Below are 27,188 nucleotides of genomic sequence, written 5' to 3' on the forward strand. Positions count from 1 at the left end.
AGCTCACAGGGAAGAGAATGATTCTCGTAAGAGCCTAATCTTTTATGTAGGTTTTAGGCTCAAAACTAAAGGCCTGGTAACCTTGTTTCATCCCGTTGGAAGCTAAATTGAAGTGTTTTTCTTAACTGTGGTGTGTGTGTGGCTTCCTGTAGTTCGTGCTTTTGTCCTGTAAATCTTTAGAATTCTTGCGAACAGCTGGAGGAACATCTGGGTGTGTGTACTGCTGTAGTAGTAGTGTGGTGCCTCAGTGTGTCTCTCTCTCCCTCTCCCTGCAGACCATAGGAGAGGAAGCAGGAGAGGTGTTTTTCTTGTTTTATTTCAGAGTCATCTAGCGGTCAGCTTGGAGTTCCAACCAGTGCTGTTGTAAGTGTGGCAGGCCAGCCGATATGGTGGGAAGGAAGGGAAAAAGTGGCTAATTGAGAACATGGCATGGGTTTAACTTTAGTTTAGTTTACATGAGCTCTTTAACAGATATGGGTGGTTGCAGAGAAACCCGCTCAGACAAATGACTGTTTGGCCCACCAGACATAATATTTTCTTTAAAAATCAACGGGTAATCGACTGTTAATAGAGCGTTTTTTCTTAGCGGTTGTGTTAGTTTAAAGTGTTTCAACGACTCTTGCTATGGGCCTGTGATAGTCAGAGTATTCTTTTTCCTTAGCGTGTGTGAACGCTCAGTGGATTAGGCCTATTCAGTAGGTTTGCAAGTTATTTCTTAGGCTCTAAGTAGCCGTTAAAAGTAGCTTAACGTCCATGTTTGATATACTCAAAACCAACCATAAAGTCGTGGGGCCTAAGTGACAGTGACAGCCGTCTAAGGGAGCCACTGAGTGTGTGAGCCCCAGTGTGTGTGCGCAGGGCTTTACAAAAGAACAATAGTCTGTGTAGATCCTAGGCCATGTGGCGGATTAAATTAGCAGGACTTGTTTGTCTGCCCCCAGCCCATCAATTTGAGTCCGCCGCGACACACACACACACAGCAAAAATATCATCAGTCCCTCCACAACCCTTCCACCACCCTCAAAGGCCCAGGTTTTAGACAATATACCCAGCTCAACCTTTTCTGCCAAGAGTGTTCTGGCTTTCCTCTATGCAGATTAGCCATGTGCTAATTGCATTTATTTATTTTTGGGGGGAAAAGAAAAAAAAAGGGCAAAAGAGGGAGGAGTTTTTTTTACAGTGTGAAGGAGAGAGGGAGGGAGAGAGGGAGGGACATTGTGGAGTAGGGAGAGAGGGAGGGACATTGTGGAGTAGGGAGAGAGGGAGGGACATTGTGGAGTAGGGACGGACATTGTGGAGTAGAGAGAGGGAGGGACATTGTGGAGTAGGGAGAGACATTGTGATGTAGGGAGGGACATTGTGGAGTAGGGAGAGAGGGAGGGACATTGTGGAGTAGGGAGAGAGGGAGGGACCTTGTGGAGTAGGGAGGGACATTGTGGAGTAGGGAGAGAGGGAGGGACATTGTGGAGTAGGGAGACAGGGAGAGACATTGTGGAGTAGGGAGAGAGGGAGGGACATTGTGGAGTAGGGAGAGAGGGAGGGACATTGTGGAGTAGGGAGGGACATTGGAGTAGGGAGAGAGGGAGGGACATTGTGGAGTAGGGAGAGAGGGAGGGACATTGTGGAGTAGGGAGCGATATTGTGGAGTAGGGAGGGAGGGATATTGTGGAGTAGGGAGAGAGAGGGAGGGACATTGTGGAGTAGAGGGAGAGAGGGAGGGACATTGTGGAGTAGAGGGAGAGAGGGAGGGACATTGTGGAGTAGAGGGAGAGAGGGAGGGACATTGTGGAGTAGAGGGAGAGAGGGAGGGACATTGTGGAGTAGAGGGAGAGAGGGAGGGACATTGTGGAGTAGAGGGAGAGAGGGAGGGACATTGTGGAGTAGAGGGAGAGAGGGAGGGACATTGTGGAGTAGAGGGAGAGAGGGAGGGACATTGTGGAGTAGAGGGAGAGAGGGAGGGACATTGTGGAGTAGAGGGAGAGAGGGAGGGACATTGTGGAGTAGAGGGAGAGAGGGAGGGACATTGTGGAGTAGAGGGAGAGAGGGAGGGACATTGTGGAGTAGAGGGAGAGAGGGAGGGACATTGTGGAGTAGAGGGAGAGAGGGAGGGACATTGTGGAGTAGAGGGAGGGACATTGTGGAGTAGGGAGAGAGAGAGGGAGGGAGGGACATTGTGGAGTAGGGAGAGACATTGTGGAGTAGGGAGAGAGAGGGAGGGACATTGTGGAGTAGGGAGGGACATTGTGGAGTAGAGCGAGGGACATTGTGGAGTAGAGCGAGGGACATTGTGGAGTAGAGGGAGAGATGGAGGGAGGGACATTGTGGAGTAGAGGGAGAGAGGGAGGGAGGGACATTGTGGAGGAGAGGGAGAGAGGGAGGGACATTGTGGAGTAGGGAGAGACATTGTGGAGTAGGGAGAGAGGGAGGGAGGGACATTGTGGAGTAGGGAGAGAGGGAGGGAGGGACATTGTGGAGTAGGGAGAGACATTGTGGAGTAGGGAGAGAGAGGGAGGGACATTGTGGAGTAGGGAGAGAGGGAGGGAACATTGTGGAGTAGAGGGAGAGAGGGAGGGAGGGACATTGTGGAGTAGAGAGAGGGAGGGAGAGAGGGAGGGAGGGACATTGTGGAGTAGAGGGAGGGAGGGACATTGTGGAGGAGAGGGAGAGAGGGAGGGACATTGTGGAGTAGAGGGAGAGAGGGAGGGAGGGACATTGTGGAGTAGAGGGAGAGAGGGAGGGAGGGACATTGTGGAGGAGAGGGAGAGAGGGAGGGACATTGTGGAGTAGTGAGAGACATTGTGGAGTAGGGAGAGAGAGGGAGAGACATTGTGGAGTAGGGAGAGAGAGGGAGGGACATTGTGGAGTAGGGAGAGAGGGAGGGAGGGACATTGGAGTAGGGAGAGACATTGTGGAGTAGGGAGAGAGAGGGAGGGACATTGTGGAGTAGGGAGAGAGAGGGAGGGACATTGTGGAGTAGGGAGAGAGGGAGTGACATTGTGGAGTAGGGAGAGAGGGAGGGACATTGTGGAGTAGGGAGAGAGGGAGGGACATTGTGGAGTAGGGAGAAATATTGTGGAGTAGGGAGGGAGGGATATTGTGGAGTAGGGATGGAGGGATATTGTGGAGTAGGGAGGGAGGGATGGAGGGATATTGTGGAGTAGGGAGGGAGGGATGGAGGGATATTGTGGAGTAGGGAGGGAGGGAGGGATGGAGGGATATTGTGGAGTAGGGAGAGGGAGGGAGGGACATTGTGGAGTAGAGGGATGGAGGGATATTGTGGAGTAGGGAGGGAGGGAGGGATGGAGGGATATTGTGGAGTAGGGAGAGGGAGGGAGGGACATTGTGGAGTAGAGGGAGGGAGGGACATTGTGGAGTAGGGAGAGAGGGAGGGACATTGTGGAGTAGGGAGAGAGGGAGGGACATTGTGGAGTAGGGAGAGATATTGTGGAGTAGGGAGGGAGGGAGGGAGGGAGGGATGGAGGGATATTGTGGAGTAGGGAGAGGGAGGGAGGGACATTGTGGAGTAGGGAGAGGGAGGGAGGGACATTGTGGAGTAGGGAGAGAGGGAGGGACATTGTGGAGTAGGGAGAGAGGGAGGGACATTGTGGAGTAGGGAGAGAGGGAGGGACATTGTGGAGTAGGGAGAGAGGGAGGGACATTGTGGAGTAGGGAGAGAGGGAGGGACATTGTGGAGTAGGGAGAGAGGGAGGGACATTGTGGAGTAGGGAGGGATATTGTGGAGTAGGGATGGAGGGATATTGTGGAGTAGGGAGGGAGGGATGGAGGGATATTGTGGAGTAGGGAGAGGGAGGGAGGGACATTGTGGAGTAGGGAGAGGGAGGGAGGGACATTGTGGAGTAGAGGGAGGGAGGGACATTGTGGAGTAGAGGGAGGGAGGGACATTGTGGAGTAGAGGGAGGGAGGGACATTGTGGAGTAGAGGGAGGGAGGGACATTGTGGAGTAGGGAGAGAGGGAGGGACATTGTGGAGTAGGGAGAGATATTGTGGAGTAGGGAGGGAGAGATATTGTGGAGTAGGGAGGGAGGGATATTGTGGAGTAGGGAGGAGGGATATTGTGGAGTAGGGAGGGAGGGACATTGTGGAGTAGGGAGGGAGGGATGGAGGGATATTGTGGAGTAGGGAGGGAGGGAGGGACATTGTGGAGTAGGGAGAGAGGGAGGGACATTGTGGAGTAGGGAGAGAGGGAGGGACATTGTGGAGTAGGGAGGGAGGGATATTGTGGAGTAGAGGGAGGGACATTGAGGAGTAGAGGGAGGGACATTGTGGAGTAGAGAGAGGGACATTGTGGAGTAGAGCGAGGGACATTGTGGAGTAGAGGGAGAGAGGGAGGGAGGGACATTGTGGAGTAGAGGGAGGGAGGGAGGGACATTGTGGAGGAGAGGGAGAGAGGGAGGGACATTGTGGAGTAGGGAGAGACATTGTGGAGTAGGGAGAGAGAGGGAGGGACATTGTGGAGTAGGGAGAGAGGGAGTGACATTGTGGAGTAGGGAGAGAGGGAGGGACATTGTGGAGTAGGGAGAGAGGGAGGGACATTGTGGAGTAGGGAGAGAGGGAGGGACATTGTGGAAGAGGGAGAGAGGGAGGGACATTGTGGAGTAGGGAGGGAGAGATATTGTGGAGGAGGGAGGGAGGGATGGAGGGATATTGTGGAGTAGGGAGGGAGGGAGGGACATTGTGGAGTAGAGGGAGGGAGGGACATTGTGGATTAGGGAGAGAGGGAGGGACATTGTGGAGTAGGGAGAGAGGGAGGGACATTGTGGAGTAGGGAGAGATATTGTGGAGTAGGGAGGGAGGGATATTGTGGATTTGGGAGAGATGGAGGGATATTGAAAATTGTAGGATTTATTAACGCCATTGTAAAATTAATCATGAAGAAAAAGGTAGAGGACGTCAAATGATGGCAATTATGACAAATACCAACTTTTGTGTGTCTGCAACTCTATTCAAAGCAACACACTTCATTCATAGAATCACTGGACTGTTCCTCAGTTGCACAGGACTCAGTAGGTGAGGTAAGGAGCAGAATGCCATAACAATCCTTGACCTCCATCCAGGGGAATGAAAAGACAAGTATCTTGCTTTCTCTCGCTCTCTCTCTCGCGCTCTCTGTTGCGTCTCTTTCTCACACACCTCAAGGGGATCCTCGAGGGCCTCGGACTCAGAGACAGGGCAGTGTGTGTGTGTGTCAGACATTTGAACAACTTCAACAATATAAGGAAAGGCTTACCGATCAATGGAAGAATAGTATAAAGGATGGTCAGTCACCTGACTGGGGTTGGATTACACCCCTGTGAGGCTAGTAAACTAATGACTGCCTGCCTCCTTTTGTTTTGGTTTTGTATTTGTATTTCTTCCGTCTGTATTTTTTCAGTCTACACAGTCCCGTGTAGCTCAGTTGGTAGAGCATGGCGCTTGCAACGCCAGGGTTGTGGGTTCGTTTCCCACGGGGGGGCAGTATAATAATGTATGCACTCACTAACTGTAAGTCACTCTGGATAAGAGCGTCTGCTAAATGACTAAAAATGTCTGTGTTTTGTTGATCATAAAAAAAGGAAGGCTGGTAAATAGCTGGAAGTAGCACCATATTCCCTATAAAGTGCACTACTTTTGACCACAGCCCTGTGAATATATAAAAAGGAATTGGGCTCTGGTTAGAAGTAGGGCACTATATAGGAAATAGGGTGCCATTTGGGACGCAGCCCTGCTCAGGTACTGCAGGAGGATGTTAGTTAAGGTGTGAACACACAGTGGAGAAAGGTGGTTGCCATGGAGATGTCAACACAGAGAGGTTAGGTAGGTACACGCGGCTGGAGGGAAGGAAGTTGACAGGACAGGTCATTCTAGTTTAGTGCCAGACGGACATATTCAAACTACTTGAAGCTTCTCCTGGAGTGATAACCTAACTGTCCTGAAGCTTAACACAGCTATTGTTGGCTTGGAAAACCGATAGTCTTTTTCTGCAATATAGGCTAGCTATCATAGCGGTGATTTTGTTTTTACCTAATTGAATGAATAAAACCATTTTAATACTTCAAACTTGAAAGTGGTTGCAAACAGACAGTATTTAGCCTACCTTTTCTAGCCAGAGGACAGCTAGAGGGTCATGTGGCTGGCTGCCTCTGCACGTCCAGGCAGACTGAGAGAGAGACAAGGTTAAAAGTGCATGAGCGGTCACAGGAGACCTTCTGTGGTGGGGTCCTGTAATGACCCTAGGGAGTATAGTAACACACTCTGTGACCACACATACTCTCTGTCTGTGAACCTGGGGTAGCCCTGGAGAGCAAGTGAGGCCTGCCCTGGGGGTGGCTGGTCCGGCTGGAGGTAAAATGTGGAGTGGATGGAATGTTATCTCCTTATGCTGACCCCACCCCCCATGGGACCAGTTCCCTCGCCTCTCTCCCATACCGCAAGTGTCATTCATACGATGCCAAAACGGCGTTATTAAAGCAGGAAGAGAAGAGAAGAGAGGAGAGGAGCCGGTCTCTGGCCCAGGTTCAAACGCCATCCAGCAGGGACCGTTACATTTCATGCACACTGCCCTCTCCCCTCTGGTCTGGCCTATAAATATATTATGGTTGTCTTCCTATAACCAGGGACTGAGGTTTGGTTTGGGAGGGGGAAAACATGACAGATGAATAACCGTGGGAAGCAGTGAGAAAGCTTTGTGTCTGTTGTTTTTTCTGTGTGTTGCCCACCTGTCTTGGGGTCCAAGAGGCTCAAGGTGCTGCTGCCTGGTACTTCAAAGCATCCTCTCGCTGTACTAGCATCCTCTCTCTGATTGTACGCTGGTAGTTGCCGCCAGTAACGTTTACATGCAAAGGGGCACACCGGCTCAGATGTATAATTAAACAACAGGTATTGAAGTCAAATCAAATGTTATTCGTCACATGCGTCGTAGACAACACGTGTAGACTAAGAGAGAAGTGCTTCCATACAGGTTATTTTCCAACAATGCAGATAAGAGTGGAGCAATACCAACTAGCCCTCCTCAGCTCTCAGTAGTAGGGGAAACACTGCTGTCAGACTGAGGCGACTGCATTTGTTACTGAGGCGACTGCATTTGGTACTGAGGCGACTGCATTTGTTACTGAGGCGACTGCATTTGTTACTGAGGCGACTGCATTTGTTACTGAGGCGACTGCATTTGGTACTGAGGCGACTGCATTTGGTACTGAGGCGACTGCATTTGGTACTGAGGCGACTGCATTTGTTACTGAGGCGACTGCATTTGTTACTGAGGCGACTGCATTTGGTACTGAGGCGACTGCATTTGGTACTGAGGCGACTGCATTTGGTACTGAGGCGACTGCATTTGGTACTGAGGCGACTGCATTTGGTACTGAGGCGACTGCATTTGGTACTGAGGCGACTGCATTTGGTACTGAGGCGACTGCATTTGTTACTGAGGCGACTGCATTTGGTACTGAGGCGACTGCATTTGGTACTGCGGCGACTGCATTTGGTACTGCGGCGACTGCATTTGGTACTGCGGCGACTGCATTTGTTACTGCGGCGGCTGCATTTGTTACTGCGGCGACTGCATTTGTTACTGAGGCGACTGCATTTGGTACTGAGGCGACTGCATTTGGTACTGAGGCGACTGCATTTGTTACTGCGGCGACTGCATTTGGTACTGAGGCGACTGCATTTGGTACTGAGGCGACTGCATTTGGTACTGAGGCGACTGCATTTGGTACTGAGGCGACTGCATTTGGTACTGAGGCGACTGCATTTGGTACTGAGGCGACTGCATTTGGTACTGAGGCGACTGCATTTGGTACTGAGGCGACTGCATTTGGTACTGCGGCGACTGCATTTGGTACTGCGGCGACTGCATTTGGTACTGAGGCGACTGCATTTGGTACTGAGGCGACTGCATTTGGTACTGAGGCGACTGCATTTGGTACTGAGGCGACTGCATTTGGTACTGAAGCGACTGCATTTGGTACTGAGGCGACTGCATTTGGTACTGCGGCGGCTGCATTTGTTACTGCGGCGGCTGCATTTGTTACTCGGGCGGCTGCATTTGTTACTGAGGCGACTGCATTTGGTACTGAGGCGACTGCATTTGGTACTGAGGCGACTGCATTTGTTACTGCGGCGACTGCATTTGGTACTGAGGCGACTGCATTTGTTACTGCGGCGACTGCATTTGGTACTGAGGCGACTGCATTTGGTACTGAGGCGACTGCATTTGGTACTGAGGCGACTGCATTTGGTACTGAGGCGACTGCATTTGGTACTGAGGCGACTGCATTTGGTACTGAGGCGACTGCATTTGGTACTGCGGCGACTGCATTTGGTACTGCGGCGACTGCATTTGGTACTGAGGCGACTGCATTTGTTACTGAGGCGACTGCATTTGGTACTGAGGCGACTGCATTTGTTACTGAGGCGACTGCATTTGGTACTGAAGCGACTGCATTTGGTACTGAGGCGACTGCATTTGGTACTGAGGCGACTGCATTTGTTACTGAGGCGACTGCATTTGGTACTGCGGCGACTGCATTTGGTACTGCGGCGACTGCATTTGGTACTGCGGCGACTGCATTTGGTACTGAGGCGACTGCATTTGTTACTGAGGGGACTGCATTTGGTACTGAGGCGACTGCGTGTGTGAGCAAGCAAGTGTGTGAGATGCTGCCCCGGCCATGTGGCTCCACCCCAGGTGCAGCCAAGGTCAGGCCTCTCCTCTCCCATGATGTCTCTCTCCCCTCCAGCTGAGAGGCGGGCTGGCCTCCAGCCACCACAGACAGACGGACACTTCCATTTCCTCCAGATTATTTTTTAACACTCCCCAACGTCAGAACGTAACTTTATCCTCCCACTGACATTCTGATCTCCTGGGCAGTCAAATGCTCCTGGCGGAGGGATGGATGGAGGGGTGGAGAGGGGTGGAAGGGAGGAGGGAGGATAGACTGGGCTCATTCATTCATGGCCAAGTTTTTCCCTTTTTTAGTGGGAAACTAATCCGGCCAGACTGTTTTGTTAGCATTCTTTAGCTATACCCTCATAGGTTTCACTTTTCCCACCGGCGGCATGGCTGAGTTATGGGACTCCGTAGTGACATCTGTTATTTTTTTCCTACTTAGCTTGTGTACAATTTCTCACAACGTCACATTTTTTAAAAAAGTGATTTTATTCAGGAGTACAGTGATTGCAATGTTTGTTAAAGATGGAAATTAAAGTATGAATGTCTTTAAGTTTGGTTTCTTACAAGCCCTCTCCCTCTCTCTAGCCCCCCAGCCCTATGGACCAGGCAGGGAAGATGCGAGGCCAGGGGTACAGTGGAGCCAACCCCTACTCTCAGCAGCCAGGCCAGGGGCAGGGCCCCCCTCCTCCAGGGGCCCAACAGGGTGTCTCCTACCCAGACCAGGGCTACGGACCCCCAGGGCCTCAGAGGTACCCCATGGGCATGCAGGGACGCACCCCCGCCGGCATGGGTGGCATGCAATACGGACAACAGGTTGGTAACGCTCTTCTGTTGATCCTCACACCCTCTCGATCATCACACTCTTTTAAGATCATCACACTTCCATGCAGTCACAGCTTAAATGGGTCTGTTAGTATGGACACACACATGCCTGTTGGGTGTTCTAAGCACCCTGTAGAGAAGACAAGTCCTGTCTCATTGTTACCTCTCTCACACAACCACCACTTCAGGTGGGTTTGATGCAGGTCTTTTCATATTTTCTTTGAATCCTTGAGAGGGTACGTGCCCTGCTAGACAACACACAGCTTTTGTTTTCTCTCACTGTGCTTGCTGGGCAAGGTCAGCTACTCTTTTGCGTTACTTGAGAACAATACAACACGAATGTGCTGTGTTGTAAGTATTGTTATGTACAGAGAAGCCTCACAAGACCACCAACTGACATTATAATGGTCAGCTAATAGAGTATTTCTATTTCATCTTATTTAATATAGCCTAATGTAGAAAAATATATTATGTTTTATGTTAACCCCTTTTTATGTTAACTGTCCAATTTGATTGTTTTTCTTAAATCTATTTGTCATTTTTGTATATTTTGTATTGTATTTTGTTAATTATGTGTATACAGGGCTTCCTTGTAAAAGAGACCTTGGTCTCAATAGGACTAAAATAACCGTGTTCTTATGTAGACCAGGGACTAAACCTCCTTTTATTATTTTCTTGGTGAGCAATGTTTTGCAGTGGTCTGCATTAAATTGGTCCGCGGACCGCATTTTGGCCCGTGGAATGTGAGTTTGAGACCACTGATGTAGCTAGTAAAGCCTCTAAATCTGTGATTACATTATTTGTCCTCTAGATGGCCGGCTATGGGCAGCAGGGTCCAGGGGCCTACGGTCAGCAGAGCCAGGGCTACTACGGCCAGCAGCAGGCCCCCTACCCCCAGCAGGTCCACCCCTCCCAGGGCCAGCCCTCAGCCCAACACAGCCAGCCTGGGGCACCCGGCCCCTACCCCCAGGGCCAAGGGCCTCCGCAGGGGGGTCCACCTCAGGCCCAGCCGCCATACAACCAGGGACCGCAGCAGCTGGGGCCCCAGCAGGGCCAGCCTGTGCCCCAGGGTCAGGGCCCCCAGCCCAGCTACCCTCAGCAGCAAGGACCCCCAGGGCAGGGGCAGCAGCCTCCACAGCAGCAGCAAGGACCCCCCCAGCAGCAGCAAGAAAGGGCGGCCCCTCCACAGGCCCAGCCACCCCCAGGCCACCAGCCCTCTCCAGGCCACCAGCCACCCCCCAGCCATGGTGGGCAGCAGCCACCCCCAGGCCACCAGCCCTCCCCGGGCCCCCAGGGCCACCACTCCTCTCCAGGCCACGGTGGACCCCCCCAGCAGCAGGGTCAGTCTCAGCAGGGCCAACCCTCACCCTACTCCCAGACCCCACCCCTGCAGCAGTCGCCCTTCCAGCGATTTCCACCTCCGCCACAGGTAAAACACCACCTATCCGCAGAACTAAGACCTAGGCATTAGCTTGGGGAGCTAACGCAAGTCTTCAGGTTTACAGGCAGGGTTACACGTCAGGACGATGTCTTTTGATATGGAAAAAGGAAGTGTAGGTTCCTCAGTCTACACACATTCATCTGTTTTTCCTCCCTCTCTCTTCAGGAGCTCTCCCAGGACTCATTCAGCTCCCAGTCCAGTGCTCCCCCCTCCAACCAGCCCATGACTTCCACCAAGAGTGGAGCAGAGGACAGCATGCAGGGACGGCCTTCTAGCTTACCGGTGAGCCCCCCCCAACACACTACCTGTCTGTCACTCAACACACACATACATACAGTTGGTAGCTTTGCCTTTTAAATTGTTTAACTTGGGTTAAACGTTTCGGGTAGCCTTCCACAAGCCTCCCACAATAAGTTGGGTGAATTTTGGCCCATTCCTCCTGACAGAGCTGGTGTAACTGAGTCAGGTTTGTAGGCCTCCTTGCTCGCACACGCTTTTTCATTTCCACCCACACATTTTTCTATAGGATTGAGGTCAGGGCTTTGTGATGGCTACTCCAATACCTTGACTTTGTTGTCCTTAAGCCATTTTGCCACAACTTTGGAAGTATGCTTGGGGTCATTGTCCATTTGGAAGACCCATTTGCGACCAAGCTTTAACTTCCTGACTGATGTCTTGAGATGTTGCTTCAATATATCCACAATATTTTCCTTCCTCATGATGCCATCTATTTTGTGAAGTGCACCAGTCCCTCCTGCAGCAAAGCACCCCCACAGCATGATGCTGCCACCCCTGTGCTTCACGGTTGGGATGGTGTCCTTCGGCTTGCAAGCGTTCCCTTTTTTCCTCCAAAAACAATGATGGTCATTATGGCCTAACAGATCTATTTTTGTTTCATCAGACCAGAGGACATTTCTCCAAAAAGTACGATCTTTGTCCCCATGTGCAGTTGCAAACCATAGTCTGGCTTTTTTATGGCGGTTTTGGAGCAGTGGCTTCTTCCTTGCTGAGCGGCCTTTCAGGTTATGTCGGTATAGGACTCGTTTTACTGTGGATATAGATACTTTTCTACCTGTTTTTCTCCAGCATCTTAACAAGGTCCTTTGCTGTTGTTGTGGGATTGATTTGCACTTTTCACACCAAAGTACGTTCATCTCTAGGAGACAGAACGCGTCTCCTTCCTGAGCGGTATGACGGCTGCGTGGTCCCATGGTGTTTATACTTGCGTACTATTGTTTGTACAGATGAATGGGGTTCCTTCAGGTGTTTGAAAATTGCTCCCAAGGATGAACCAGACTTGTGGAGGTCTACAATTTCTTTTCTGAGGTCTTGGCTGATTTCTTTTGATTTTCCCATGATGTCAAGCAAAGAGGCACTGAGTTTGAAGGTAGGCCTTGAAATACATCCACAGGTACACCTCCAATTGACTCAAATGATGTCAATTAGCCTATCAGAAGCTTCTAAAGCCATGACATCATTTTCTGGAATTTTCCAAGCGGTTTAAAGGCACAGTCAACTTAGTGTATGTAAACATCTGACCCACTGGAATTGTGACACAGTGAATTATAAGTGAAATAATCTGTCTGTAAACAATTGTTGGAAAAATTACTTGTCATGCACAAAAGTAGAAGTCCTAACCGACTTGCCAAAACTATAGTTTGTTAACAAGACATTTGTGGAGTGGTTGGAAAACGAGTTTTAATGACTCCAACCTCCTAAGTGTATGTAAACTTCCGACTTCAACTGTACATACATTCTACCACACTACCACACAACTAACACTCACTCCCAGGCTGTCAACTCAGCAGACCTCTTTTCCCAGCACATTATTTTAGCATATCCACCTCTTCCAGCCCAGTCCACTGCTGGCTGTGTTGACCTTGACTGTTCACATGGTATTTAGCTGGAACATAAACACACACACCCACACACACGTCACAGTCTTTATAGACTGAGTCTTGAGCGTGGAGAAACTCACCCCACTCTCTCCTGGGTTGACAGTTATTCTGACATGAGTGTTCCCTTCACACTCCACAGGAAGTAGGGGTGAATCAGGTTTCGGAGAGGGCAGGTTGGTGGAGCTGTGGGAGGAACAGAGGAGTAGAGTTGCATAAAAGGCAACATTTACTGAAGCACAATTAACCTCTCTAGAGAAGCAGGTGAAACCATGTTCATGAGGTAAATAAAAGGTGATTTATTTTCATTTGATATTTTTCACTTTGAAATTGACCTTTTATTTCACCCCTATTTAATTAGCAAATGCTCAGTTTAGCAAGTCCCAGGATTATGAAACGGAAGGGTTTTGAACTTTCACTACTCGTCTCTCTGTGTGAAAGAGTAACACTCCAGTAGAAGTCAGTATCTGTGGTTGTTTCTAGGTTTAGACCGAGAACACAGATATGACCTAATTCAAAGCAGCAGGGATAGAAAGTGTGATCATTAATGAGATATAATGAAAGTGAGGGGGAGCGAGGGAGCGACGCGCGCTAAGGATGTGTTTCCCTCTTTTATTTATCTATCCTATTTATTTATTTATCTCCGGAGGTTATTTCCTGGGGATTCCCCCCATCGGCTGTGTGTGAATGGCAATGAGAGCCATTAATCTGGCAGAGGTCTGGACAAGCAGATTTCACATTGCCCCCCCCCCTCTACCTTCCCCCGTGGAGTGCACATGACAGAGTGTGCAGATTAGTCCCGCCAACTTTAGCCATGCTGCCTTTCAGCCAGCCACACACACATACACACACACACACGGCTGGCTAATACCTCAGCCAGAACAGTAGAGATACAACACTGATAGCCTCAGCCATATCATAAAGCCAGTGTTTCCTTAGCCAATGTCAACAGATAGCCCAACCAGAACAGACCACATTGGTAGTTTATTATTATGCAATGTCAGGTACGAAGCTTTAGGATAGCTTAGGTCCATTGCCTTTTAAAATGAGACTTTGAAAAACGTAATTGTTCACACAATGTGGACATTTCTATTTGATTTCACCATAACATGATGGACATTATTTAACTTTAGCAAGGCAGTACCTCCTCAGCCATTGTACATGCAGACAGGTCTGTTTGAGCCAGGTGCTGACAACCAGTCTGTTTCTGTCTGCTGCATATTCCTGTGGGAATTCACAAGCCTAACTGACAGACTGTAGTCAAGCCCTGGTAGCACAACAACAACCAGCATGAGAAAATGGAAGAACAGTCAGGCAGCGAGGTTGAAACCAGCTGGACGAGTTGAGCTGGTTCCTCGTTTGTTTTCAGCCAGGTTACACACACACACACCCCTTTCTGGTGAACACATTATTCTTAGTTTTTCCCATCAATGACCTCTCAGCTAATCCAAGTTGTTCCGGTTCAGATGAACATCTCTGATATTTGATCGGCTGACCTTTTGAACAACTGCATTCCTCCGAGCTATAGAACTACAGTACCACCAATGCCCTTAGATGGCGCTCATCAACAAAACCTACAGTCCACAATCTCACTCTACAGCTCATTTATACCGACAGTGCTGTGAAAAAGGATTTGCTCCCTTATTTTTGACACTGTGTGTTATCAGATCTTCAACCAAAACCTAATATTAGATTAGATGACCTGACATTCTCTGATACAGAGCAGAATTCATGGTTCTTTCAATGAAGGCAAGTCGTCCAGGCCCACAGCCAGCAAAGCATCCCCAAAACATCACACTACCACCACCATGTCTGACCATTGGTATGCATTTCTTTCTGTGGAATGCAGTGTTTGGTTTTCAACAGACATAACGGGAACCATGTTGTCCAAAAAGTTCCACTTTTGACTTCCAGGAGTCTTGACGATCATCCAGGTGCTTCCAAGTGCTTTTTGGCAAACTTCAGCCGACCTTTTGGACTACATGGGTCCCGTCATGCATCAAGACAATGATCCAAAACACACAAGCAAGTCTACCTCCGAATGTCTTAAAAGCAACATTATTTAAGTTTTTTAATGGCCTATCAAAGTCCTGACCTAAACCAAAGACGACCATGAGGTGAGGTGAGGTGGTCTGTGGACTCCTTCCAGGCCGTGAGAGAGAGGATTTAACCCTGCTTAGGAGGCACTGACCCTGGGTCGTCTAGGCCTCAGCTTGGCCTCAGGTGGGCTCCAGGCAGAGACATACAGGGGTCAGGGAGTCACTACTGTAGGAGCATAGGTTGAAGTCCTCTGGGTTATATGGATATTGGATTCTAATTTATAAGGCACATAGTTATGACATAGGAAGCAGTACGCTTAGAAAGAGTAAATATTCTGATAATTATTTGTAGAATTCTGTTTTAGCCCCATAAAAACCCAGACCTACAAACAACACTGTAGGTGTGTGTGTGTCTGTCAGTGCGTCTGGGGTGTGTAGAGGGGGAGGGTAGCAGTCTCTCTTAGTGTTGTCAATGTCAGCCAGCCAGGCAGTTCTTTCACTTTCCCTGGAAGTGACACTTCCTCTCCATGTCAGCCCTCTGTGGGAATGGGAAAGTCTACCCCCCTCCTCTCTTCCCTCTCTCTTTTTTAATCTCCTCCTTGCCCTCTGAGAGTTTCTTTTGTACCCCTCTCCCAACGTGGGGCTAATCCCACTGACACTCCCACTGGTCTTGGTCTTGTTTCCCTGCTGCTAAGGATCCTATGGACTCTGTCGGTGTGTGGGCACTGACTGACTGAAAGAGCTCTGGACTAGAGAGAGAAGGAGCAAGAGAGGGGAAGGTCACATGTTGGCCACACACTCGCTCTCTGTTGTTTTTCTGCCCTCTCTTTTCATCACCCCCTTCCGCTTTTCCCCTTTTCTCATTAACAAGTGTTTCATCTGAAGTAGTTGATTCAGAACTTTTACGATTCAGGGTCTGTGTTGTCCAGCGTGTTTGTGTGCGAGAGAAAAGCCCAATTGGGCCCCACCCTTAGATTGCTTCACACAGGAACTCGTGGCTTGCATCACTGTTAGCGGACCACCCGCATCTCCCAAACAGTCCCCATGACCTGTAGTGTATGTGCCAAGTTCTCTCTACTCCTCTCCTCTCCAGCAGTACAGCTTGTGTGTTCGACACAGCTCTGGAGCATTCTGCCTAGCTAGGCCGGTCCACTTTTTCGAACCCTACTCAGCCCCAACCCTTCTTTTGCCTTTTGTTGGTTTGGTCCATTTTAGAAATTGGAATAGTAGGCAATGTAACCAACCACAACCCTCATTTTACATCATTGCACATCCTGCAAATCACCAGCAGAATGTGAAAATCTATTTTCCACATTCACTCTGTTGGTAATGCCTATAAATTGGATCCTAACTCTAAAGGTAGTAGAGATCCCACTCTGGAACTTCAATTTGCCTGTAGTGTATATTATGTCCAAGAAGATGTTGAAAAATTTTCCCAATTGAAAATGTCTATTTTCAATATTCATGTTTATATTTGTAAATAAATTAATATAAGAAAATGGTTATTTATATCAAAATACTACTCGTATTACAGAGCAAGCCGTGAAGCTTCAAATGACACCAATGTTTGCTTTGTAGCACCTACTCCATAAAACATTATGCAGTCTTAAAGGAGTTCTGGGTAATGCCAAAATGTCATAAATATGCTTACATTGATTCATTATTAATAAATTATGCTTTTAGATACAAATGTAAACAATCCTTCCTCCAAAGGATCATTCTATGGATTAAATGTCGTGATAATCCCCCAAATCATGGTCTTCTTTTTTTGTCCTTGTTTTGTAAGGAATCTCTCTCTCTCTCTCTCTCTCTCCCTGTAAATCAGCTTTGGTAATGCTGCTCGGCTCAGCCTTGTTTTGCAAACCTCTCTCTCTGCTCTGCCTGTCATTGCAGTATTCAGTGTCCTGGGTGTGTTTCCTGTTGCTATTCTGGGGCCAAAGCTTCCTGTGCCCACGTGTCTTATTCAGATTCCTGGGCTAACTGCCTCCCTCGGTTTCTCTACTCTTTTTCTCTCGTTCTCCCCCCCCCCTCTCTCTCTCTCATACGTACATGATTTTTAATTAATGTACTTGAGAAAATTCAATCTGCTGACAATGTGTATTGTTTGAATTTGCCTCAGTGAATTGTTTTGGAGCTGGTAAACCCAGCCTGCTTTTTGCGCTTGTGCGCACATACGCACACATTCTCTCTCACACAAGCACGCCCCTCCCCTCTCCCTCCATTTCTGCTAGGCTGAGCTAGTTTTGCAGCACAAAGGCTGTGGCTGACTGCAGCACTGTCTGTCTGTCCTCTCCTCTCTGCTCCCTCTCTTTCTCTGTGGTGGTTGCTTGGATATGGAGAATTTAGATGCACCAAAACAGCTCATTTCATTTTTTTTTAAAGTAACAACCTTTTTGATTTTAACCACCTTTGTTTTTCTGCTCTTTGAAACGGTGGTTGTGTCAGTCAGTGAAGGGCTTTGGCAGCGCCCTCTAGTCCACTTTGGGTTGTTGCTGGGTGTCGGTAGGAGGGGCGTTGCTCTGGAGAACAAGGCAGAAGCAGGCAGAATCAAATACAATTTAATTGAATTTGTCACATGCGCCGAATACAACTGGTGTAGACTGATTGCTTATGAGCCCTTCCCAACGATGAAGGGTTTAAAAATAAAATAGTAACACAAGGAATCAAATAAAATACACAAGAATGAAGCTATATACAGGGAGTATCAGATCAATGTTCAGAGGTAGGAGGTACTTGTGTTAGATATGTACATGAAGTCTTGGCTGATTTCTTTAGATTTTCCTATGATGTCAAGCAAAGAGGGACTGAGTTTGAAGGTAGGCCTTGAAATACATCCACAGATACACCTCCAATTGACTCAAATGATGTCAATTAGCCTATCAGAAGCTTCTAAAGCCATGACATCATTTTCTGGAATTTTCCAAGCTGTTTAAAGGCACAGACAACTTAATGTATGTAAACTTCTGATCCACTGGAATTGTGATACAGTGAATTATAAGTGAAATAATCTGCCTGTAAACAATTGTTGGAAAAATTACTTGTGTCATGCACAAAGTAGATGTCCTAACCGACTTGCCAAAACTATAGTTTGTTAACAAGAAATGTGTGGAATGGTTGAAAAACAAGTTTTAATGACTCCAACCTAAGTTTATGTAAACCTCCGACTTCAACTGTGTGTGTGTGTGTGTGTGTGTGTGTGTATATATATATATATATACACACACACACACACACACACACACACACACACAATGTATTTGGAAAGTATTCAGACCACTTGAATTTTTCCACATTTTGTTACATTACAGCCTTATTCTAAAATGGATTAAATTGTTTTATTACAAATAAAAAACTGAAATATGACATTTACATAAGTATTCAGACCCTTTACTCAGTACTTTGTTGAAGCACTTTTGGCAGCGTTTACAGCCTTGAGTCTTCTTGGGTATGACGCTACAAGCTTGGCACACCTGTATTTGGGGAGTTTCTCTGATTCTTCTCTGCAGATCCTTTCAAGCTCTGTCAGGTTGGATGGGGAGTGTCGCTGCACAGCTATTTTCAAGTCTCTCCAGAGATGTTCGATCGGGTTTAAGTCCGGGCTCTGGCTGGGCCACCTAAGCACACATTCTGAGACTTGTCCCGAAGCCACTCCTACGTTGTCTTGGCTGTATGCTTAGGGTCCTGTTGCAATGCGAACCTTCGCCCCAGTCTGAGGTCCTGAGCGCTCTGGAGCAGGTTTTCATCAAGGATCTTTGCTCTGTTCCTCTTTCCCTCGATCCTGACTATTCTCCCGGTCCCTGCCGCTGACAAACATCCCCACAGCATGATGCTGCCACCACCATGCTTCACTGTAGGGATGGTGCCAGGTTTCCTTCAGATGTGACACTTGGCATTCAGGCCAAATAGTTAAATATTGGTTTCATCAGACAAGATAATCTTATTTCTCATAGTCTGATAGTCCTTTAGGTGCCTTTTGGCAAACTCCAAAGGCCTTCATGAGCCTTTTACTGAGGAGTGGCTTCCATCTGGCACTCTACCATAAAGGCCTGATTGGTGGAGTGCTGCAGAGATGGTTGTCCTTCAGTAATGTTCTCCCATCTCCACAGAGGAATTATGCAGCTCTGTCAGAGTGACCATCGGGTTCTTGGTCACCTCCCTGACCCTTCTCCCCCGATTGCTCAGTTTGGCAGGGCGGCCAGCTCTAGGAAGAGTCTCTTGGGGTATATGGTGTGTGTTGTGTAGTGAGTGTGTGTAGGGTCAGTGCAAATAGTTTGTGTACCATTAATTGACTATACAATCTGGCTATTTAGCAGTCTTATGGCTTGGGGGTAGAAGCTGTCTCAGAGCCTGTTGGCCCGAGAGCCGATGCTCCGGTACCGTTTGCCGGACTGTAGCAGAGTCTTTGGGTCTTTGGTAATTTTTCGGCCCATCCTCTGACACCGCCTGATATAGAGGTCCTGGATGGCAGGGAGCTCAGCCCCAGTGATGTACTGGGCTGTCCACGCCACCCTTCGTAGCGCTTTGCAGTCAAGGACGGTGCATTTGCCATACCAAGCAGTGATGCAGCAAGTCAAGATGCTCAGTCTCCCAACCCCAGCCCCTGGTATCAGGCAGGCAGTGGTTCCTCCCTCCCAGCCCCCCAGTTCAGCCCCTGGTATCAGGCATGAAGGCTGTCGTTCCTCCCTTCCAGACCCCCAGATCAGCCCCAACTACCAGGCAGGCTAGGCAGACCCTGGTCCCTCCCTCCCAGCCCCTCCTATCCTAGCACCCCTGGCCAGGGCAGCTGCTTGCCTCACTGGGGCATCTGTGCAGAGCTCTGGGATTCTCCTCTACCATTGTGAACAGTACAAAAGCCCCCCCCTCCCCCCCCCCCCCACACGCCCTAGCCACATTATTCACAGCAATCAGACCTCTCTCCTCCCCCTCTGCTCTGTATTGCACACAGGCTGCTGCAGTGTGTGTTATTACCAATAGAGAACCTCAATTAGGCAAATGTTCAGGTATTGAATGTTTACAAACCAACCTTTTAAAAATATTTCCCCTTCCCATGTTCCCTCCTCTATCTTGTCCATTAATTACAATCCCCATATGGTCTTCTGTATTAAGTAGCAGGCTAATGTTGGTCTGGGGGGAGATTGGGCTGGGAAGGGACTAGGTCTGTAGAGGGAACATACCTTTTAGAATAGGAGGGTTGTAGAGTGGCATGGGCTAGAGGAGAGAACAGCACCTATGTTTGGGGTATACTGACTAACTGCCCTCAGGGCAGAGACTAGCAGGTGGGATGATTTTAATATAAATGAATTTAGATGTAATCAAATATCCCCCTCACTCTTACATTGCTTGAATATTAGGATATTCTACGATTGTTTCGGTCGACGCCACAGTAATGTGTTGTCGTCGATTTGTATAGCGTTGTGTGTATGTTAGCTTTGTATAGGTACCATTGGTGGTAGTGAGTTTCACATGCTGCAGCGTTGTTTCTGAAACGGTAATGGCTGCTGTGCTGTATGAGGCTGGGGCCTGCCTCTTCTCTCTCTCTTCTTCTACTCCTCTTTCTCCACTGTGGGATGGGAGTGCCCCCTTATGGTGGAGCTCTGCCTAGCCAACCCAGAGCTGGGGAGCTAGGACTGTGGTTCTCTATCTCTACACCCACACTGGGCTACCCAGAACACCCTACCCTGGCCCTGCACGCAGGGGACATCCCTAACCCTCTACCCTGACCATAGAGGGTCACCCCAGTGCCCCTGGCCTACACTCCTCACCTCTCGTGTTCAACACTAGCCTAACGCTGGTATCCGTATGTTCAGACGTTATGAGGGTCTATGGTGGAGCCACATACTCACAGAATGCAAAAATGGTCCCCAAAAACTACTGAACGAAAGGCAAATATGAAAATAGATATTTGTTGTGATATTAAACCTATAAAGTGGCTGCAGTGCAGTCGTCAGTTGACTACCATGCATCTATGAGTCCAGGTAGTGGATATGCACTGAAGCAATGGGGAGAAATCACTGGAAGTGAAATCAGGTGAGATGTTGTTTGATAGTGAAATGGGGTCATGGGAAAAGTAATTCTACCTCTAAGGAGAAGATCAGAGAGGGACATTACCATAGTAAGGATGCGTAACCCATAGTAACCGGAGGTAAATGTACTGTTTAGTATTCAGTTAGTAGAGTAGCTCTATAACTGATGTAAACAAACACTGCTGAACGCTTGAATGTGCATGCAGAGCTGGGAGGAAGAGGATGGCTTTGGTCTATTTGAGCTTCCTGTAACAATGACGGCACCTCTTTGTAGTAGCTGACTGCACCGTGACCCCGACAGGCTCACAGGGAGGCCAGGGGGAGGGGCGGTGTCGGCACTAATGTGTTAATGTGTCAACACACGTGGAGTACGGTTACCATGGCAGCCCCAGAGATGCAGGAAGCTTTTTTTTCTTCTTTCTCCCCCTCCCTCCCCCGTCCCCTCATCACCTCTCTGGAGAGGATGACAGAGCATATGTGCAGGCGTACATGTCCCTATGCCCCGTCTACTGTGTGTGTGTGTGTGTGTGTGTGTGTATTAGCCCCAAAGCCTGTGTGTGTGTCTGTGTGTGTACAGAGGTCTGAGAACAGAACCTGGCAAGCAGCGAGTGGATGAGCTAGACAGGGTGAGCAAGCAAGCCGGAGGGAAATGGAGAGAGTGAGAAACGGAGAGAGAGAGCGGGGGGGTCGTTGAGAGTCGGTGACTGTGAGCTGAACTCTTCCAGGACCACCAGCCCACTAGTCGCCAGATCATGTTACACTACTGGCCCTTACCAGGTCACAGCCTAGCCTCCAGATAGCAGCTAGGTTACATTATCTTACTGACTGGTGATGTCACAGCACACTCACACTAACCACCTCTACTTTCCCCTACTTTCTGCTTCTCATGGGTCGTGTCTAAAATGGCACTCCAGCCCATTAGTCTACACTACAGTCTGAAATGGAACGTTATTCCCTATTTAGTGCACTACTTTTGACCAGAGCTCTATGGGCCCCTCGCTGGGCCCATAGAGCTCTGGTCAAAAGTAGTGCACTAAATAGGGAATAACGTTCCATTTCAGACTGTAGTGTAGACTAATGGGCTGGAGTTTAGCCTGATTGATTCACTGAAGTAATCTGTAAATGGAATACATTAGACTGTGGAGTGACTTGAACTGGGATGGGAGCAGGAGACTGTGGAGCAGTATGGCTATGCTAGTGGCTGCTTTAGACACAACATGGCTACTTACTATGAAAACTGGGTGAAATTAGTCTCCTAAGACTGGACCTTAGGGATTTTAGAATCGTTTTTTGTTAAAATTTTTGTCTGTAGACATTTCTTACAAGCACTTTTCTATTTTAGTCTGGCTGTTTTCTCGTTTTAAAAGATGGAATCAAACACTATGGAAGTTCCCATGTTAGCTGGAAACACAAAATGGCTGCCACCGAGCAGAGGGAGAGATGGTGCTATAGAGGAGCTGCAGCACTGGCTTCCACTCTCTCTCCCTCGTTGCGCTAGCTTAGCCTTAGTACGTAACATATTTGGGTTGTTGTCGGGGCTCGGATAGGGGTCTGTTTTGTATTTGGTCATTTTTGTTTTGGTCAATATTCTTTGCCCCGAGCCCCTCTTTACTGCACCATCCTCTCTCTACTCTACCTCATTCTCCCTCCCTCTCTCTATCTCTCTCTGTGATGAGTGGCCATCTGGTGAATGGCAGCAGTAGGTAGAGTGCTGCCAGCCCAGTGTTAAGCTCTCTCTCTCTCTGTGTCCAGGCAGCCAGCAGCTCTGTGCAGTCAGCACAATTTAACAGGACAGAGCAGAGCAGGGCTCTCTCTCAGGGTTCTCTCTCTCTGCTGCTGCTAATATCGAGTTGGAAAAAATCAATGACTGGCTGTGGAGTGGGAGTAGTGTAGCTAGGCAGAAGCTCTGTGGATGTGTGTGTGTTTGTGTGTGTGTGTGTGTGTGTGTTTGTGTGTGTGTGTACACAGCGCTGGCTGTATCCAGGGATCACAGCTGACAGTTTTGGTTGGGGGAGATTATTGGGGAATTTTAAAGAGGCAGTGTGTGTGTGTGTGTGCGTCGTGCACCATAACTGGTTATTCAGTTGTTCTCTCTCTAAGCCCCACACTAGGAGGACCATACCTCTTGTCACATTCAGTGTCTCCCTTCCCATGTGTAGCTACTTTTTCCCCAGGTACTTTTGGCGATGTAGCCTCCTTTTCTTGGTGTAGCCTACTTTCCTCTGGTAAAATGCAAGATTAACTTCAAGCAAAACATTAGGAAATGTAGCATTCTTTCTATGTTAAACATTAGAAAATATGATGGTCATGCATTGTTTTTGCAAGAAAGACCTTGCTTTTTCATTGTAAGCTCATTTAATTATGTGGCTGCCAGCCAAATAGCGTTGTTCTTCTTTAATTTGAAGGTATTTTCATCCATATCGGGTAAACTGTTCAGAAATTACATCACTTTTTATACATAGTCCCCCCAATTTAGGGGACCAAAATATTGGGACAAATTCACTTATGTGTATTAAAGTAGTAAAAGTTAAATATTTGGTCCCATATTCATAGCACGCAATGACTACATCAAGCTTGTGACTCTACAAATCAGATTATTTTGTGCCCAATAGAAATGAATGGTAAATAATGTATTGTCATTTTGAAGTCACTTTTGTTGTAAATATGAATAGAATATGTTTCTAAACACTTCTACATCAATGTGGATGCTACTATGATTACGGATAATCCTGAATGAATCGTGTATAATGATGAGAGAGAAATGTACAGACGCACACATATCATGTCTTGGGGGTATGATATTTGTGCATCTAACTTTCTCACTCATTATTATTCAAGATTCATTCAGGATTATCCGTAATCCTGATAGCATCCACATTAATGTAGAAGTGTTGAGAAACATATTATATTCTTATTTTCAGTAAAAGTGACTCCAAAATGACACAATACATTATTTACCATTAATTTCTATTGGGCACAAAATAATCTGAAACACAACCAAAACAAACAGCAAATGCATCCAACAAATTTGTAGAGTCACAAGCTTGATGTAATCATTGTGTTCTAGGAATATAGGTCCAAATACTAAACTTTTTACTACTTTAATAAACAAGTGAATTTGTCCCAATTCTTTTGGTCCCCTAAAATGGGGGGGACTATGTACAAAAAGTGCTGTAATGTCTAAAGGGTTTACCTGATATGGATGAAAATGCCCTCAAATTAAAGCTTGACAGTCTGCACGTCAACCTCATAGTCATTGTATCATTTTTGGAGCTCACTGTATGTGACCTGTCAATGAGAAGACTACAGAGCACAGCCTTAGAGGATTAACCCCTCACCTCTGACCATAACACCTGCCTTGTGGCCTTGGTGGGATGGAGTTTCTCTTGCTATCTCTCTGAGATGGAGTGGGGCCCTCAGGCAGGGAGGTAGGCATGCAGGCAGGACTGGGGCTGGGCCCTGGGTAGAATGCTACAATGACTGCTTTACCTGGGCTGCCTCTCTCTCTTTCCCTGCCTCCTGTCAGCCCTGCTGTCAGATGACTGGTCTTGTGATGTGTTCTGTGCCCAGAGTGGGGGAGGTCAGCTAACACTGTTCAGATCCTGACATGGCTCTTTAACCAGGAATGCCTCTTGACTTTTTGATCAAGCCCCCAATCTGAGCGTTTTATTATCCACTTGAACCCCCCTGGGTTGCTCACAGAAAGGGCAGACACTCTTGAGACACATACCCACATTCTCGTAATGTCCAAGGCAAGGCCACTACTATAGAGTGGAATTACATACACAGACACACACTCCTTCTCACACACACACGCTCATGCTCAAAATGCCATGTTCTTGCGTGGGTCACGCCACTTACAGCTCTGTGCTGGCAGAGAGAGAGGCATTAAGAGAGAACGAGACAGGGAGGGATGGGAGGCGAGGGTTGCTGAATCATCGTCCTCCTTCTGTCGGCCCCTCTCGGGTGCTCCGTCAGGTCACAGCCCAAAAATAGCACCGGGCGCCGTTTCAACTTGAAAACTGCCAGCTTCGGGGCCGCAGCCAGCCTCTCTGCCTGCCTGCCACAGTGTGAGATTTTTGTGGGAATACTTGGCCACCTTCCAGTGAGTGTTTTTTCTCCACCTCCTCCCTTCACCTCTTTTTTTTCTCTCCTTTCCCTCACTCCCTCCTTCCTCCTCTGATGTGACTGTCAGATGAGCTAGCTAGCGGTTAGAGGAGAGGAGCACATGGGATCCACGTGACTACAGACAGCGTGTGTAAACAACTCAACTTCCTGCTCAAACACAATCATCACCTCACCTCTCCTGCCAATATCATTACCACACCATGGCATTAGGGCCTGACTGAATCCTGAACTGGATAAAATGTCATCTCCGCAATGTATTTTGAATAGCCAGATGGATAAATGGTGACGCTGATGTTTCTGAATTGAACACAGGATTGCAGTGTTTCTGCTGAGATGGATCACACAGCCTCTCTCTAAAGGGAGCTGGTGGGTTGTGGTCTTCTTCTCTGGACTCTGGTCATGTGGATCCCCTCTAGACTTTGGACAGATGTGATGACTGTTGGCTTTTGCTGCACAATATGTCTGAACCGTACAACCCACAATATCCAAGTGAACATCACACTGTCTATTGAATAACCAAAACCATGTCTTCCAAATAAAGAAATACTGTTTCTCGATTCATTCTGTGGTTCTAACTCTCTCTTCCTCTCGTTCCAGGACCTGTCTGGTTCCATAGATGACCTACCGACGGGTACGGAGGGGGCTCTGAGTCCGGGCGTCAGCACGTCGGGGGTGTCCAGTAGCCAGGGGGAACAGAGTAACCCCGCCCAGTCACCCTTCTCACCTCACACCTCGCCCCACTTGCCTGGCATACGCGGGCCCTCCCCCTCCCCTGTGGGCTCCCCTGTCAGCGTCACCCCCTCCCGCTCTGGACCCCTCTCACCTGCTGCCGTGCCAGGTTAGTACACACAGAGAGAGAGAGAGACACACACGTTTAGCATATATGAGTGGTCTATAGAGCCCCTGATGTTGGTTTCCAGAGGGAAGCAGTAATATCCTATCACATAGTACACGTCCAGCTTCCTAAAGCCGGTGTAAAACATCACTTTGTTGTAAGATATAGAAGCATGGTCTGTTTGTTATGATGCCCAGTGGGTCTGAATCTCTCTGGTGCTCTCTGATGATGATCACGCAGGTAACCAGATGCCTCCCCGGCCGCCCAGCGTCCATTCAGACGGCATCCTCCACTCGTCCATGAACCAGTCAGCCATCGGCCAAGACAGGGGTGAGTAGGAAAAGATATAGGTCGTGTTTGAGATCGACTACCCTGGCACGGGCGACGGCAGCCAGCACGATCTACAAATCACCTTACTTATTTATGGTTTGGATAAGGACAGATTGGCATTCAACACCCGTCCCTCGATGGGCTTTTAGGAGACGAAAACTACACTTCTATGGCTGCTGTGTGTAAATTAAAGAGTGTAGCTAACTTTTTCCTGTCCTCCATCCTCTCTCTCTCTTTTGTAGTGTACATGCGTAACCCTCAGATGCCTCCGTACGGGTCACCGCAGCAACCTGGCTCCGCCTTATCCCCTCGCCAGTCGTCGGGAGGCCAGATGCATCCTGGGATGGGGCCCTACCCTCAGAACAATTCCATGGGGAACTACGGCCCTCAGGGCGGACAGTACGGACCACAAGGTGAAGCCCCGTACACACAGCTCGTACACAATGAAGTCATTAAGTTGGTTCTGTCCCGCATAACGATGACTGGCCAAAAGATTCCAGGTCTCTCTTGAAAAGGAGACTAACCTGGTTAAATACATGTTAGGAAGATACGGTCACAACTATGTAGACCTCATACAAACAGATAGCAGCTACGCATTGTTTTTTGGTGCTCCATGTGAGTAAAACCACTGATGGAAGGCTACATGCACCTTGGTTTTAAAGGGATACTTCAGGATTTTGTCAATGAGGCCCTTTATCTACTTCCCCAGAGTCAGATGAACTCATGGATACCATTTTTTATGTCTCTGCGTGCTGTTTGAAGGAAGTTGCTAACTAGCTTTAGCGCAGTTGCTAACTAGCGTTACCGCAATGACTGAAAGTCTATGGTAACTGCTAGCATGCTAGTAAATACCATAGACTTCCAGTCATTGCGCTAATTGTAGTTAGCAGTGGCTCGTGGATGCAGAGACATAAACAAGGTATCCATCAGTTCATCTAACTCTGGGGAAGTAGATAAAGTGCTTCATTGCCAAAATCCCGAAGTATCCATGTCTGTTAAGA

At 48.2% G+C, this 27,188-nt stretch overlaps 1 protein-coding gene across 2 annotated transcripts in view; it reads left to right on the plus strand.

Moving 5' to 3' along the window:
- The window catches only part of LOC121571944 (AT-rich interactive domain-containing protein 1A), a 46,882-nt gene that overhangs the window by 7,585 nt on the left and 12,109 nt on the right, over positions 1 to 27,188 (plus strand). For both annotated transcript variants that reach the window (XM_045221988.1, XM_045221989.1), the window contains exons 2-7: positions 9,260 to 9,487; positions 10,308 to 10,925; positions 11,103 to 11,219; positions 25,620 to 25,860; positions 26,098 to 26,187; positions 26,430 to 26,600. In XM_045221988.1, coding sequence (XP_045077923.1) covers positions 9,260 to 9,487; positions 10,308 to 10,925; positions 11,103 to 11,219; positions 25,620 to 25,860; positions 26,098 to 26,187; positions 26,430 to 26,600 — 1,465 coding nt within the window. The remainder of the gene's footprint in view (positions 1 to 9,259; positions 9,488 to 10,307; positions 10,926 to 11,102; positions 11,220 to 25,619; positions 25,861 to 26,097; positions 26,188 to 26,429; positions 26,601 to 27,188) is intronic.

This window comes from Coregonus clupeaformis, chromosome 8 (assembly GCF_020615455.1).
Source record: "Coregonus clupeaformis isolate EN_2021a chromosome 8, ASM2061545v1, whole genome shotgun sequence".
Classification (NCBI taxonomy): Eukaryota; Metazoa; Chordata; class Actinopteri; order Salmoniformes; family Salmonidae; genus Coregonus; species Coregonus clupeaformis.